Source organism: Crinia signifera, chromosome 5 (assembly GCF_055691185.1).
Source record: "Crinia signifera chromosome 5, ASM5569118v1, whole genome shotgun sequence".
NCBI classification, from domain to species: domain Eukaryota; kingdom Metazoa; phylum Chordata; class Amphibia; order Anura; family Myobatrachidae; genus Crinia; species Crinia signifera.
In genome coordinates this window covers 84,606,410-84,621,915 of record NC_139221.1, presented here as the reverse complement: position 1 = coordinate 84,621,915, position 15,506 = coordinate 84,606,410, and the positions used below count along the sequence as shown (strand labels likewise).

General features: G+C 47.4%; 1 protein-coding gene across 2 annotated transcripts in view; it reads right to left on the bottom strand.

The window, feature by feature from the left end:
* Positions 1-15,075, bottom strand: part of TGIF1 (TGFB induced factor homeobox 1) — a 29,399-nt gene extending 14,324 nt beyond the window's left edge. The window contains exon 1 of one of the 2 annotated variants that reach the window (XM_083187572.1): positions 14,987-15,075. Coding sequence is in view for 1 of the 2 variants with exons in the window: in XM_083187571.1 (XP_083043697.1) it covers positions 1,338-1,353 (16 nt within the window). In the remaining variant the exon portion in view is untranslated. Of the gene's footprint in view, positions 1-1,337; positions 2,168-14,986 lie in introns of those variants that run through there. The other variant, XM_083187571.1, reaches the window with a different exon arrangement.
* Positions 15,076-15,506: the final 431 nt, after the last annotated feature.

Sequence of the window (15,506 nt, the reverse complement as noted above, 5' to 3'; positions counted from 1 at the left end):
GGTAAGGGGGGTTGTATAACAACAGCCACAACTATAAAAAAAACTTCTTGTGACCTTTACATTGGAAATTAATTTAAGTAATTCTATATATGAGGCACACACTCGCATAATGAGAGATTTCAGGCATCCACAAGCTGTGTGAGCAGCTACAAGTGCTCTGTGCTACACAATGTCAGTATGGAGCACATGGTGCAGTGGGGAACAAAGGAATTCAAACTTGTTCTGCTGGGAGGGATGTTCTGTGCTAGGGGGCTGCGCTGCTCCGTGTCTCTGGGAAACAACTTCCTCCAACTTTTAGGAAAGTGGTTACTAATGGCTGAAAAAGCCACCGAATCAGCAAAAAAGTCGTCCCTAAAAGTTATTTTCCCCTTCCCTCAGGAATGCGTGCCTGCTTCCCAAACAAAAGCTTCCCAGCTAAGCTGCACCGTGGAAGTTTGGCTGCTCTGTGCCTAATACATGGAAATGTGAGATTTATGGAAGAAAAAAAAAGCAACCGTGAGTCCTAGATTGGATTGTAAGGCAAACCTCATGTATAGTACTACTTCCTAAGGACTTACTCGGTCCCTGGTCAGAAGACATGTGCTGCTGCTGCCTGGCCAGGGGACATGTGCTGCTGCAGAAAGTTTCTTTGTTCCCCGAGTGAGACTCAGCCATGCTCTACTTTTCCTTTGTGTGCACTCTGAGTGCTGAGCTGACTTTCCACACTGACGTGATCACAACACACTGGGGCTAAGCCCTGCTTTAATGTTTATTGATATCAATGAAACAATCCCCATGTGTGATAACTAATAAGAGTAAAGATATATTATAAACACCTACAGATACACAGGAAAAGTAAAAAGTAGTCAAAACTATGTCCAAGTTCTACCCAAAAAATAACACCCAAATAGAGAAGACTTATTACCCATTAACAGGTACATGGAAGATAGGTTCAACGCAAATCAGGTGAAGAACAAAAACATCAGCTGACATGACAGACTTGGGACACATGTCAACAAGGAGGGAGCATGTGAAGGGGAGAAGCTGGGCGCTGTGGGGGCAGATGCCACCGACTCAGGGGGTGATGGAGGTGAGGGCAGCCAGGCACAAGCAGGGGTAAAACAGGCTCCATCTGACAGCCTGCCAGCAGCATGGGGACCCACAAGCGTCCAGACATTAACTCTGCTGCACGGTCTGCCTGCCATTGACTCACCCAGCGCTCCCCATACACAGCCAGCATGTCCCGCAGCATACACAGCCAGCATGTCCCGCAGCATACACAGCCAGCATGTCCCGCAGAATACACAGCCAGCATGTCCCGCACCATAGCAAACTTTCCCCGCTCCCCCACCATTTACCTTTCTTAGCCTTCATCCTGAGACCGGTGTATGTGACAGCAGCGGCAGCAGGGCAGGTACAGATCCCCTCCGCCTCCCCCAGCAGCAGCAGCAGCAGGTTATTAGCAGACGTCTGCTCCCGGCCAGGCTGCCGCACCGTGTCCTGGGATGTCCTCAGCAAACTGAGTTGGGGCTTTGTTCACTTTGCACTTCTTCTCCTTCCCTGGCTGTGTGAAAGTTTCCTGCCCCCCTCCTCCTCCTCCTGTGTAGTGCGCCGATCTCAGCCTGCCCTGACACTAGAGCCAGCCTGATAGGAGAGAGGGGTAGATGCTAATAGTGTTGTAACCTCTCCCAGCCTCACAGTCACACTAGTAGTGAGTAATGGTGTGTAATAAGAAGGTTCTGTGCTCAGGCTCTCACTCTCACACCCTCCCAGCAGTGACTGTCAGACACACACACACACACTGGGGGAGGAGACATGCAAGCAGAACCCTCCTGCTGGATTCCCCCCTTTTCTCCGGCTCCCAGACAGACAGAGCAGGCTGCTGCTGCTGCTGCTGCATGGGCTGCAGGGGGAGCTCGGGCCCTGCCGCCGCCGCCGCTTCCTGTTATTCTCCCTCTCTCTCCCCCCCAGACAGACGTTTGATCATTAAGCTGCAGAGGCGGCTCCTGATTTTCTCCCTCTTTAATTCTTTCTCTTCTGACAGCTGCCTCTCTCCCCTGTCTCCTGTTGCTAGGGGGCGACTCAGTGCCCCCACCAGGCATACAGGGAAACACAATTCTACTGCAAACTTTTGGGGAACACTGGTAACCTATTGGTGCTGGTAACAGGCGCCTCATGCCAGAGTGTGGCACTGCCAGCCTTGCCGTGTTACAGTATAGCGCACATGTAGGGGAGCAGCTGTAACGCGCAGACGCAGCAGCACATATGTGTGTGTGTGACCAGTTGCCTGCCTGTCCCGGCACTGACTGGTGCACACATGGCACAATCACTATGGCTGCAGGCAGAGCAGGTGGTGTACATGGCAGGGCACTGACTGGGTCCCAGCCTGCACATGGGCCACTGCTATGTCTGGGAAAGCGGCGTCCTCCCCTGATTGCTGCTGCTGTGCCATACTACGTCACACTGCACCGGCTACTACTTGCTGACGTCATGCTGCAACAACCAAAGCACCCACCGGATGCTCATCACTATGCAGATAGGGAGTTTATGTAGCAAACACGTGCTCCCGGGCGGTAGTGTGTATCAGCAGTGTAGCCCGGATAATAATATTATTGCAGTCAGCGTTTTCCCTATGTGTCTCCCCGCCCCCAGCTATCGCGGCTCACTACTAGCCCCTGCGCTGGGGTCACACACATGCCTCCCTCATAGCTGCTATCCTCCCATGTATAAGGGAGGTTGTCATATACAGAGCAGCGCATAATGCACAGCATGGCTACAGTCTGTGTAACCGGGGGGCAGGCGGATTTCTGTCCTGTCACTTGTCAGTCATCAGGGTGACGTCACCATGTGATGCACATGCTGCAGCAATGCTGCCTTATCACTGCCCTGGTGACGTCACCCGATGTCTGCTGCTGCTTCTACACGCACTGCCTGTTACTGGGTAGAAGTGACATGTGTCTCCCGAGGACCTGGTCACTGTCACTCTGCAGTGACAGTATTCCTGTGTAGCTGCTGCAGTCAGGCTCCGGCTCCCTGACGCGGGCTGCCAGCAGCTATTGCCCTGTGTAATGCGGCATCTGCCAGGGGGAGGAGGCGCTGACAGTCACTGACTGTTATGTCCCAGCAGACAGTATTACATAGTAACGTGCGCTGTCACAGGCAGCCTGCATGTAGGAGACACACAGCAGGGCGGGGGCTGTGGTCGCTGTCAGTGGATGAAGTCACGCAGCAGCTTCCCTGTAGCAACAACGTGGCTGCTGCGTGGGCTTCTATTCTGCTTGCTCCGGGGATTGGTGGCTCATCATATCCGGCCTCTCACGGGGGTGAGACGTAGTCATCCTGAGTCACTGACACTCCGGGCCAGGCCGGAGGAGGGGAGTCCCGATTTTGTCTGCTCCCGCCTCCCCCCACTAATCATTCACTGCTCACTGGCAGCTGGAAAACAGAAACTGCTTTTGTTCCTCCGCCAAGCTGCTGCCTGCAACTACATTCCTGCCGGCCACCCTGCTCCTCTCCCCCATTCTCCCAGACACCCTCCCTCATCCCCCCTGGCTGCCTTACCTCTCCTCTCCCCCATACATCTAGCCACCCTGCTCCGTCCTCTTCTTCATTCTATGAGCCATCCTCCCATGGAAGGCAGTAAAAAAAGTTTACAGTCATTAGGTTGATCAGTATTGGTTGACACAGGCCAAAGGTTGACATGGTTTAGGTCAACAGACAAAAGGTTGACTTGAGTTTTTGACGATTTATTTAAAAAAAAATGGACTTGTTCATACCCATCCCAGTGAACATGGAGGGGGAATATAATAGTATCCAAAGGGACATGGTGCACTTATGCAAGGTACACATATGCAGTGTCCATGTCGACAGACTCACGTCAGCCTTTTCCATGTCGACCTTTTGTCTGTCGACCTAATACATGTTGATATTTTTGGCCTGTCGATCAATATTGGTCGAAGTAATTACTGTTAACATGTCAACCCATGTCCCAATGGCAGCCTTCCTTCTCTCTCCTCTCCCAATGGCTGCCTTCCTTCTCTCTCCTCTCCCAATGGCTGCCTTCCTTCTCTCTCCTCTGACATACATTAGGTCAACATGGTCAAAATGTTGACATAGTGTAAAGGTTGACATGAAAAAGGTCAGCATAGAAAAATGTGGACAAGAGTTTTTGGTGTCTATGTCAACCCCATTCTACATACCACATTCTCCCGCTCCCCTCCCACATTCTCCCTGGCTGCCTCCCCTCTCCTCTCCTCTCCTACATTCCTCCAGCCATCTTTTCACTTCATTCACATGCCGCCCCACCCCCCCCCCCTTATATACTATGTGATGGATGACCATCGATAGTTTTACCTATCAATAGTCATCCATTGTCTTTGACTGACTGGCCTGTGGGTCAATCAAATTGCAGAGGCGGGGCTTCACGGGTGTCGGGGCACTTTTTGGGGCACTTTGAAAAAACGGTACTTGTTTCCTAGCACGGCACCCATATTTCCTACGTACGTTAACGTAGTGAAATCGCATCGCATAGTGCCGTGCAATGTGATGCGATTTTTTAAATGTAATTTATTCACTGCTCTGTATGCCCCAGGGGATCGCATCGCACCTCCCGCAAAATCGCATGCGATCGCATGCGATTTTATAGGGTGAGCAATGCCATAACATTAGCTATACAATAATATCATTGTATGATATACAATGATGTTTTAAGCAAACCCCCCCCCCACTATCCACGCCACCCCGAAGCGTGGCGAGCGGCGGCGGAACGCGTCCTCTGACGTTTTGATAACCCCACTATCCACGTCGGCGTGGAGTTGATTTTATACAGTGTGGCGAGCCACCGAGCCCGAAGTGCGGCGAGCAGATGCGGATTAATTTACATGTATTCGCCACGCTTCAGGCTCGGTGGCTCGCTGCGCTCGCCACACTATATAAAATCAACTCCACGCCCACGTGGATAATGGGGGTATGAGAAGGTCGGAGGATGCGTTCTGCCGCCCCTCGCGGGGCTCACTGCGCTCGCCACACTTCGGGGTGGGGGTGCCTAAAACCTCTTTGTATGTCATACAATCATATTATTGTTTAGCTAATGTAATGGCATCGCACACCCTATAAAATAGCATGCGATTTTGTGGGAGGTGCAATGCAATGCGATGAGATCCCTGGGGCATACAGAGCAGTGAATAAAGTGCATTAAAAAATGGCATTGCATCGCATCTATGGCCCATGCAATGTGATTTTCCTACGCAGAATAGCCCACTAAGCAATTGCGCCGTGCTAGGAAACAAGTACCGAAAAAACAAAAGCAAAACATCGGTTTTGCTGTGCCATCGATGGAGGAAAAACATCTGGTTCTCCCCAATTAATGGCGAAAGTATTTGATATTGGTCAAAAACTATCCATGATTCATCGATGGCCATCACTATTCTCCATTGCCCCAGGACACAGAGTCCTTAAACCCATTCCTGCCAATTAACCCTCCATCCTCCTCTCCCTGTTCCTCCAGGCCACCCTCATCTTCTACCCAGGGCCGGCGCCACCACTAGGCAAATCTCGGCATTTGCCTAGGGCGCCGGCCACTGGAGGGCGGCATTTTGCCCCCCCCCCCCCCCCCCCCCGTGCCGCCCGGGTACCTGTCCTGCGGCGCTGTGTATTTAAATCTGGCGGCGGAGGCAGCGGGGGTCCCTGCAGTCCATTAGAAATAACGAGCGCTATCCGCCGGGCTATGCGGAAGCGCTTCTGTTGTGAAAACACTGGCAGCACGGGGCACGCTGATCTCAGCCAATCAGCGTGCTGCCAGTGTTTTCACAACAGAAGCGCTTCCGCATAACCCGGTGGATAGCGCTCTTTATTTCTAATGGACTGCAGGGACCCCCGCCAGATTTAAATACACAGCGCCGCAGGACAGGTACCCCCCTCCCCCGGCACCGGACAGCGCCGCAGGACAGGTACCCCCTCCCCCGGCACCGGGGCGCCCCCACCCGACTCGCCTGGGGCGCTCCGGTGCCTTGCACCGGCCCTGCTTCTACCCAACTCTTTCCCCTTGACCACCCTTCTCCTCCTCACTATTTCCCTTCTCTCCTGGCCACTATTCTCTCTACATTTCCTCCTGACCCCTTCCTCCACCTCTCCCTGATTCTTCCCCCCTTCCCCCTCTACTTAGGAATCCTTCTTCTATACCAGCCATCCTCCGTCTCTTCCCCTGTGCTTTATCATACAGCATTGCTCCAGGCACCTTATCTGAGTCCTGCCATCCTGCACACATCTTTAGTATGAGGATCTGATGTGGAATGCAGGTTATGAATGCATTTTGTTATGATTACAATGAGAAACATTCATTAATGAAATCAAGGAAAACTTATGTTTGCCACCTGTGGCTCCATCTCCTGCTAAATGCCCGGGCATGCTTGGATTTGTAGTTACACAACATGGGCCAGATGCACTAAGCTTCAAAAGTAATAAAATGGAGAGTGATAAACCACCAACCAATCACCTCCTGCCTGACAGTCTGTGGCATGTGAGGTAGGAGCTGATTGGCTGGCTGTTTATAACTCTCTATTTTTATCACTTTTGAAACTTAGTGCATCTGGCCCCGTGTACCTGTTTTACTGAAGCTTTACATGGAAAGGCGACTTGGTTGTATGTAACAAATGACATGGTCTATGAAAACCCTGTGTAATATGAGCATTCATTCTGCTAAAGTAATATGTCCGTCCATGGGAACCCGGTATCTTAGTTTGACTTACAGTAACATACTGTACTGAGTAATAGCAGGTGAGGACTGAGGAATAAAATGTTCATGTCATGTAACACCCTCCTCCTCAGAGTCATAACTTATGAGAACAAAGTTAACCCTTCTAGCGGGAAAATACTTGTCAAGAAAGGAAAGCAGGCATGAATGAATCAACGTCACGTAGGAGGCTGCCTCCAGCCTTGTTTTCCTGGAACTGCAGCTGTCATCTGTTGACAAAGGCAACAATGACATGTCATAAACAACCCCATGTGTGTCTGTCCGTGTGTTGTGTAGATAGATAGATAGATAGATAGATAGATAGATAGATAGATAGATAGATAGATAGATAGATAGATAGATAGATAGATAGATAGATAGATAGATAGTTATAGAATATATCACCCTTTAAAGTGAAAGCAGAAATACAAGTAAAACAAATCATAAATAGAAAATAACAAGGACATTAATAAAGAACTCCCAAACACCTGTGGCCATTATACAATAAAGGCCCATACATACTGGGCGACTTTGAGCTGAAAGTCGCTTAAAACAGCTAGTTTGACTTTCAGCCCAAAGCCTCCCAGTGTGTACGCCCCGGTGAGCAGTGAACGCTGCTGCACGCTCCCGCATCATCGCCGGGAGCAATATGATGATAGCACTCATCGCTGTCCATACACACTGGGCAGAATCGCCCAGTGTGTATGGACCTTTAGAGGAAAAATACATTTTAATAGCATATATACTAAGCCTTGGAGAGTGATACAGAGAGATGAAGCACCTGTCATTTTTCAAACACAACCTGTAACAAGCAGTTAGGAGCTGATTGGTTGGCAGCTTGCCATCATTAAGCCTTGCCCCCATTCATTTAAATGCCATGCGCTTTGGGGAGGTGGTGGTAGTCAATGACGTGATTTGCGTCATTTTAGCCCCGGGGGCTGATGCTGGGGGCCCCGCGAAATGCGGAAGGCTTTCCCATCCTTCCAGGGGCTGGGAGGGGGACCCAATTTTCGGTAATTAGGGTGGCTAAGTAGGACAGGTACAAAGTATATACTACACTACAGATAAACCTATTACAATGGTACATTTATCGGTGTTTTCTTAAATTGCTGAAAAAAATGTTTTAGTTTGCATGTCATACCCATGGTATGATTTTGGACTAAGGGTTGCTGCAGAAAAGCAGTTTTCAGCATTTCCTCACTCTGTGTTCCAAAATAGCACGCTCATCATTTTCTCACAAACTTATCAATGCCACATTATGTGTGTGAACACATATATCGGAATAAGGTTCAAGGTTCAGAAACAAATAAGTCTGCAAAATTTGACAATGGTCTCTGTTCCTCCAGTATGGAATATGATGTAGGAAAATCTAGCAAATCGCTGGCTGAGCACTTTTTCACAATGTATTTTTTGTTTTTGACTATCACATGTATTTTCTTCTTGGAAGTTTACATATCTGTATCTTTAGCAAAATAAATAACACTTTAGGTGTGGTGTGAAGGCACTCATATATGTAAGAAATAACTCTAAATATGGGAACAGACACCCATACCCCTCTATCTGATCCTGAAGAAGGAGAATTATATCTCTGAAATGCGTTGATTGGGGACTTTGATGCACTGAAGCAGCACTTTCCTATGCACCAGTCACTTTTGGACACGGATGCCCTGGATTTCAATTCAAATAGCCATTTAAATACCTCCCAACATGACCCTCTCCAGGAGGGACAGAATGCTCTGTATCTGGACTTCCCTGTTATTTGATTATTACCATCACCTCTGTTGAAGCGCCTTTCTTCTCAATTAACCTGTTTAAAACAGGTGATGGCAATCAATAATTAAGAAGAAGAAAGTCCAGAAATAGTGCATTTTGTCCCTTTTTGGTGCCGAGCTTAATTGTTCGGACCTCAATTGTTTTTGCTTTTATTGGCAAAGCCCACCGCAACACCAAATCAGGGTGAGGTATTCCTTTCATTTTGGGATTTCCAGTCCATATGTGTGCCTATCAGTGTGTTCACTGTCCCAAGTAATTGTTTTTCTATATTTTATTGTTTATATTTTATTGTCCATGTCAAAATTACATGCATGTAAATAAATTGTGTTTTTGTTTATAAAAGCATTGTTTGACATATTTTGCGCTGATCATGTGGTAACTTGCCAACACTATTTACTATTGGGTATGAAGTGTATTGTATTAATTATCTGTTTGTTGCGCAATTTACATTCTATAAAAAAAATTACACACTAAGAAGTGCCCCCTGTATATGCTATGAATATTGTAGCAGGGACAGCTTATTTCAGCGTGAGGGTAATGTGGAAGATCCAGTCCAAGATTTAGAACAGCAGCAGCAGGGCTAGGGAGATCCAACCTGGGTTTTCCTAGAATGTATTGGGAATCACTGGGTGATTAGCAGCACCTGGTGCTTCCTGTTATATGTGTGTTCAAGACAGAAGGTTGGTGTTATCAATCAATGGCAGTTAGTGCCTGGGCAATGGGCTTGCAGAGGTCTGGGGATTATGTTAGGGATTCTCTAGGAGCACCCTTAGGCCGGTTTCACACACTCCGGCTCCTGCCGGACGGTGAAATCCCGTACGGCCAGGGAGCCGTGCCGCACACAGTAGATTATCATGGAGGGGATGGCCACAGCCCGGCAGCCTTCCAGTGGCGGGATCCGGCTGCAGCCGGACGGCCGTGCCGTGGCCGTCCCGTGTGAATGGACTCAATAGTGTCCATTCACAACTAATGTGTGCGGCACGGCTCCCTGGCCGTGCGGGAGCCGGAGTGTGTGAAACCGGACTTATTGTGAGAACTGCCATTGCTGTAACCTGAGAACTGCCTTGCTGTAACTTAAGAAATGGCAATCTAGAATGCTGTCTACCTTCTGAGAATAAAGAACCAGACTTCATCTTTAAATGGTGTGTGTGATTTCTTGTCACATTTTATATATATATATATATATATATATATATATATATATATATATATATATATATATATACACACACACACACACACAAAAGTAAGGTGCATCCACATGCCTAAAACTGATCACTATGGGCGGGATGGACTAAAGGGAAAATGCGGTAAAACCCCCATTTTACCGCATTTTCCTATGTACTATTACCCGGCCGCACGGATTTCGCCGGGCAGAATATCGCCACCTTTGGGTGGCGATACCCTATAGAAGCCTATGGGCTTCTTTTCGCCATCCCGCCGCAACCCCGCCACCTCGCCGACCCCCCTTTCCCCCTCCCTTGGGCTTACCTTCTTGCAGGTCCTCCTGGACCCCGGAAGGTAAGCCCTTCCTCCCCCTAGAAACGCAGCAGGACGTCCTTCCGGCTGCAGGGGGGGAGGAGGAGGCGCCAGGGACAGCCTGCTTAGCTGTCCCCGGCGTGAAGGCAGTTCAGGCGGCAGGGAGGAGACGGAGACCCCCCGCACACCACAGTACAGGTATCGCGGGGGGTCTCCGTTACCACACCGCGATGCCAGCCGCATATCTTAGTACATATGCTCTGGCATCGCGGCGGGCGGGCAGCGAAGGGCGGCGATGTATATTAATACATCCCACCCTATGAACCTTATTATTTATTTATTTACAGTTTCTCATATAGTGCAGCAGATTCCGTTGTGCTTTACAATAGTAGACAGTGATAAAACAAACTGGGTAACAACAGACAGACTTGGAGGTAAGATGGCCCTGCTGCAAGCTTACAATGTAATGGCATTGGCTGAGGTTCTGGTATGGTAACCTGTAATTTCTAAAGCAGCAGCAATTTGAAAGGCAAAGCCTTATAGGCTGTACATATATGACATTATTTACATAATCTTAATAGCAATCCAGAACATTCAACTCTATGGTAATTGATGGCTTAGGGCGGTACAAACCTGTCAACCTCTTTACATTCTCCATCTACATGGTGAACCAAGCTTACACATAAAGGAAAACAAATCAGTTTCTAAAACCTTTTAAAATGACCCCCCATGACCTCCGTCTTGGGCTGCACATCTGTAAAACCCCTTTGGTGACTTGTAATAGGTAAACTATTTTTAAACTTAACCAGTGCTGCTCGTTTTTTGAAAAACAAAATCTCTGCAGGCATTAAGAACATCGGGCTCCCATAATGCTTTAGCTGTTGGTAACAATGTTTAGACGGATATGGCTTTTTTCCAAGGGGTTAATTTAAACCAGCCACATTTGCAAACGTCTTTTGTTATTGTTTATCTTTGAAACCTGTGATTTTACATGAACCTACCTTAATTAACATCACCAGAAAACTCTGTCATGTAAACAAATAGGTGAATGCATTTTAATGACACTATTATATGGGGAAACTTTAAATGCATGGAGCTTTGCTGAGAGGAATTGAGGACAATTGGAAACACAAACAAGTCTTCATGCTGCACTCAGTTATGTCACTCTACCACATGGAGGAATGCAGAGTAATTTGATCTTTGAAAGAGGATCACTTTACATTCTCAGCAGCATGGAAAACATATGCAGGGCCCTGAATGCACTGCTTTCTGCTCTGTATGGCTTTACGCACTGGGGATTTTGTTCTTTTAAGTATAAAATAACTTATATGTGCTATTGTTTTTGCCCCCAGTAAACAAAAGGTGAAGACTGTAATATTGCATAGATCTTCCTTTATCCTGAATTATCCTAAGCACAATAAAAAGATACCCACAGGTATGAGTTCCCCAGGGCATCTCTATATGCCAAATTCAGGGAAATTGTACCCTACTCAGAGGGAGGCACACTAATTCTTCCTAACTAAACTGGTTCCTCCAGTGTACGCTAGGCAGGGACAAAAGGAGGCACCTGGGACAGTGCAGGTCACTAGCTTACATATCTAAGCAAAGGCAGAAGAAGAACTTGGACAATGTAGTTGATTAAGGTGGATGCAGCTGAGAACATTAGCTTTGTTGTGACCACAGTGAATGTTGGGAGGTTTGTTCATAATGGCAGCTATACGTGATAATACAAAGGGTTTTTTTTACAAGAGAAAGTCTAAACAAGCCTACACACGGAGGGAGATCTCTCAGCGATGCGTCAGTGCTGAGTGATCTGTCTGGGCCAGTGTTCTCCGGTGAGAACACTGGCCCTGATCGGCAGTTAACTAGATTTATCCAGCATCTCTATGACCCCTACACACGGAGCGATGTAGGGGCATATTCTAAGCGATGTAGTTAAAGAACTAACATTTAGCTTATAACTCAGAAATCCATAAACACTTTGAAAGTATTGTGTAAAGGAGCACTTCCTTGTGGCCAACCCCCAACGCCACAGTGATCAGTGTGTACAGTTGCCCCGAGGAGAGTAACGGGTTGATGTATCAACCCGCAAGAAGCATTTCAAGGTCCTGGAGTGGCCTAGCCAGTCTCCTGACCTCAACCCAATAGAAAATATGTGGAGGGAGTTGAAAGTCCGAGTTGCCCGGTGACAGCCCTAAAACATGACAGATCTAGAGAAGATCTGCATGGAAGAACGGGATTGGTACGAAATCCCGTCGGTAAAATTCCGACACCGGAATCCCAACCGCCGAAATCCCGACAAGGGGGGGACATGGATCGCCCCCCCTCCCCCCCCCCTTGCGGGCCCAGTGCCTCGCTATGCTCGGCACACTAATTTATTCTCCCTCTATGGGTTTCGTCACCCATAGAGGTAGAAAGTGTTGGGATTTTGGTGGTCGGAATTCCAGCGTCGGGATTTGGACCGCCGGGATTCCAACAGCATCCCGGAAGAATGGGCCAATACCTGCTATAGTGTGTGCAAATCTGGTAACGAACTACAGGAAACGTTTGACCTCTGTAAATTTGACCGGCCACAACGCAAAGGACAGCTCTTAACGCAAGGACAGCTCTCCTTTGCAATAATTATTGCATATGTGATAAATATTTCTGTGGCAGCTGGCGATGTGCGACGTAGAGGGGCCATGGATGTTAGACCATCCCACCCCATGTATTGAGTTTAGCTTTTTTGATTGTCCAAATATTTATTTTCGGCAACAATATACAATACAATGCGATTTCCTGTTTCCTTGTTTTTTTCCACAGACCACTCTCATATTTTTAAGTGGGTCAACTTGCACAATTGGTGGCTGTCCAAATACTTTTTTGCCTCACTGTATATCTCTGCATGGATAAAGAGGGCGAGTTTTTCCATACAGCATATGCGCAGAAGAAACTTTACGTATTTTGCATATCTTCTGTTAAAGAGGGGCAGGAACTGAGCGGCAGCAAAACACACAGAAGAACCACCCGACTTGTGAAAGTGTTGTGGGTAGCTAGTATGGAACTGGTGCAAGTGCAGATAATAATGTTGATTGGAGAAGGCGCCATATAAAATCAGTGTACAGCACTGGTTTTTGCTTGCACATACTGTACTTCCGAATGAGTTCAATAGACACATGGAGAGGGTGTACTAATTTCCTGGGCTAGGGCTTGCTGGTCTGAATGGCGCCCCCCTGTGGGATGCACAGGACAGTTTATATCCCTGCAATTATTGATGTTTAAAGTTATTTTTCTATGGGATGTAGGCCCGACACTGCTCCCTACAGCCCTGAACTATGGAGCAGCATAAAGTAGTAAAACAGGTTTCCACAGCTTCCCACTACTACAGACACTTTGAGCGCCATTCAGAATCAGCCCATAACTGCCTGATTGTTAAAGCAGCACTGATAGATACTCATGCATTTGTTACTGTGGGCCTCATTCAGCACTGATCACATGCACACGGTCCGCCATGCGCACACACGCTGTCTATGCGAACAAACCAGGCAAAAGTCACAAGCAAAATATCAACAAAGAAAATATCAACATGAGTTTTTCATGTTTTTTGTGTCAATGGACCTCCAAATTAATGTAGCAAGTACCTTTGCATGGATAACTTTACTCACCATGGGGATGCTCACTCCACTGGAGCTTCGCCTGGAAAACTTTACCCTTCCAAATGTAGTACACAAGGATGATAAAGTAGGAAAAGGTAGAATTTTTTTTTAAATTGTGAAAAACTCATGTCGACCTTTTCATGTGTCAACCATTGTAAAGTCAACCTTTTACTTGTATCAACCTTTTGTCAATGTTGACCAAGTACATGTCTACCTTTTGTCTGTGTCGACCTTTTCGTGTTGACCTATTGACTGTCTTTCAACCCCTTCCCACAAGTTTTAGAGTTGTTCCCGCTGTTTTGCATGAGGGCAACTATTTGGTGGTCACTGGTGGATATCATACTTGCCTACTTTTGAAAACTAGTTTCAGGAAGATTATAGTTGGTAGTAGAATTTTGCACAGTGCCCCATTGAGGGGGCGTGTCATGCTCCACCCAAAGGGGCGTGTCTAGTTACATATATGGAGAGATTGTGAAAAGAGATTGTGAACGTGGCACCTAGAAGCGTGGGTGTGTTCTGCTACTTTTGAGAGGTGTGTCATAAAATGACTTACATCCAAATGTAGATGAGCCACAAAGCAGTTAGTAAGAGATACTATACTTGGTAAAGTGCTGGGAAATGGTACTGAAGATTTAATATAAATGTATCTACTGTATGTCTCATTCTTTTTCCCTAAAAAATGTAACAGTGTAATGTGGGATAGGTGAAATGAGGGAGATTGCTAGACTAATGAGGGAGAGAGGGAGATTGCTGTTATTTCAGGGAGACTCCTGCAGAATGCAGGAGGGTAGGCAACAATGATATTACTAAATTATTGTGCTGGGGTACAAGCAGATATTAGTGTCATTGACATAAAGCACCTGACCACGGGACTATGAAAAAAACAGACCCGGACTAAACCCCGGACTGCCGGACATCAAAATATGCAGTCCGGAGCTTGGGGTGTCCCGTCCGGGGTGTCCCGTCCGGGGGGTGTCTTGTCCGGGGGGGTCCCTGTGATAGCTATCACCAGGGACATGGGGGAGGGGAGATTACAGCCTCCCCGTGTGGTCCGGACCGTCCGGTTTTTGCTACATGCCCGGACCATACAGGGAGGCTTTATTCTCCCCCTCCTCCTTTCCCTGGTGACAGGTGTCACAGGCAGCCCCCGGACAGCAAACCCCTCGGACAGGACACCCCCCGGACCGGACGCTACAAGCTCCGGACTGCAGATTGTGATGCCCAGTCCGGCGGTCCGGGGGTCTTGTCCTGGTCCGGTTTTTACCCATACCCCCTGACCACAGTAATGCTTAACTAAGCTATTTTTATATTTTTAAGCAACCCCTTCCCTGCCATGTATCCATGTTACAGCTCTATCCATGCATTGTGAATGGCTATCAGGAAAAGTTACCTGCGGCTTCTGTGGGCTTCTGTGTTTATCAGTCTCTAAACAGTGTAACTTTCGTTACTGTCAGTTCCATGCTTGCAGCTGTATATTCAGTGAACGCTTGTTTCGATGACTCATCCTGCAAGAACAAACTGATAGGAGCAGGGCTGAAAGAAAATCATGTGTTTCAATGACATCATCCATGAGTGATTTGTAAGACAAACTGTCACGTAAACACTCAGTGTTAGTGTACGAGATGTAACGCATGGTAAATAAGCACAACTGAATACCTAATATTAAACCTTTCAGAACTTAAGATACACTTAAACCAAGGAAGTGTTTGCTGCCCGTTGGCTTGTAGGACATGCTGAGACTTGCAGTTTCCCTGAAGTAGGATATATTAATGCAGACACAGTATAATCTTTTTGAAGGAAATAAAAGACATTGGAGTGCTAGATATGAATGATTTTGTAAACCCCCAGTAGAAACAACAAGATGACTCCTACTCCTGGGTCTTGTAGTGTTTTGGAGAAATGTGGTTTCC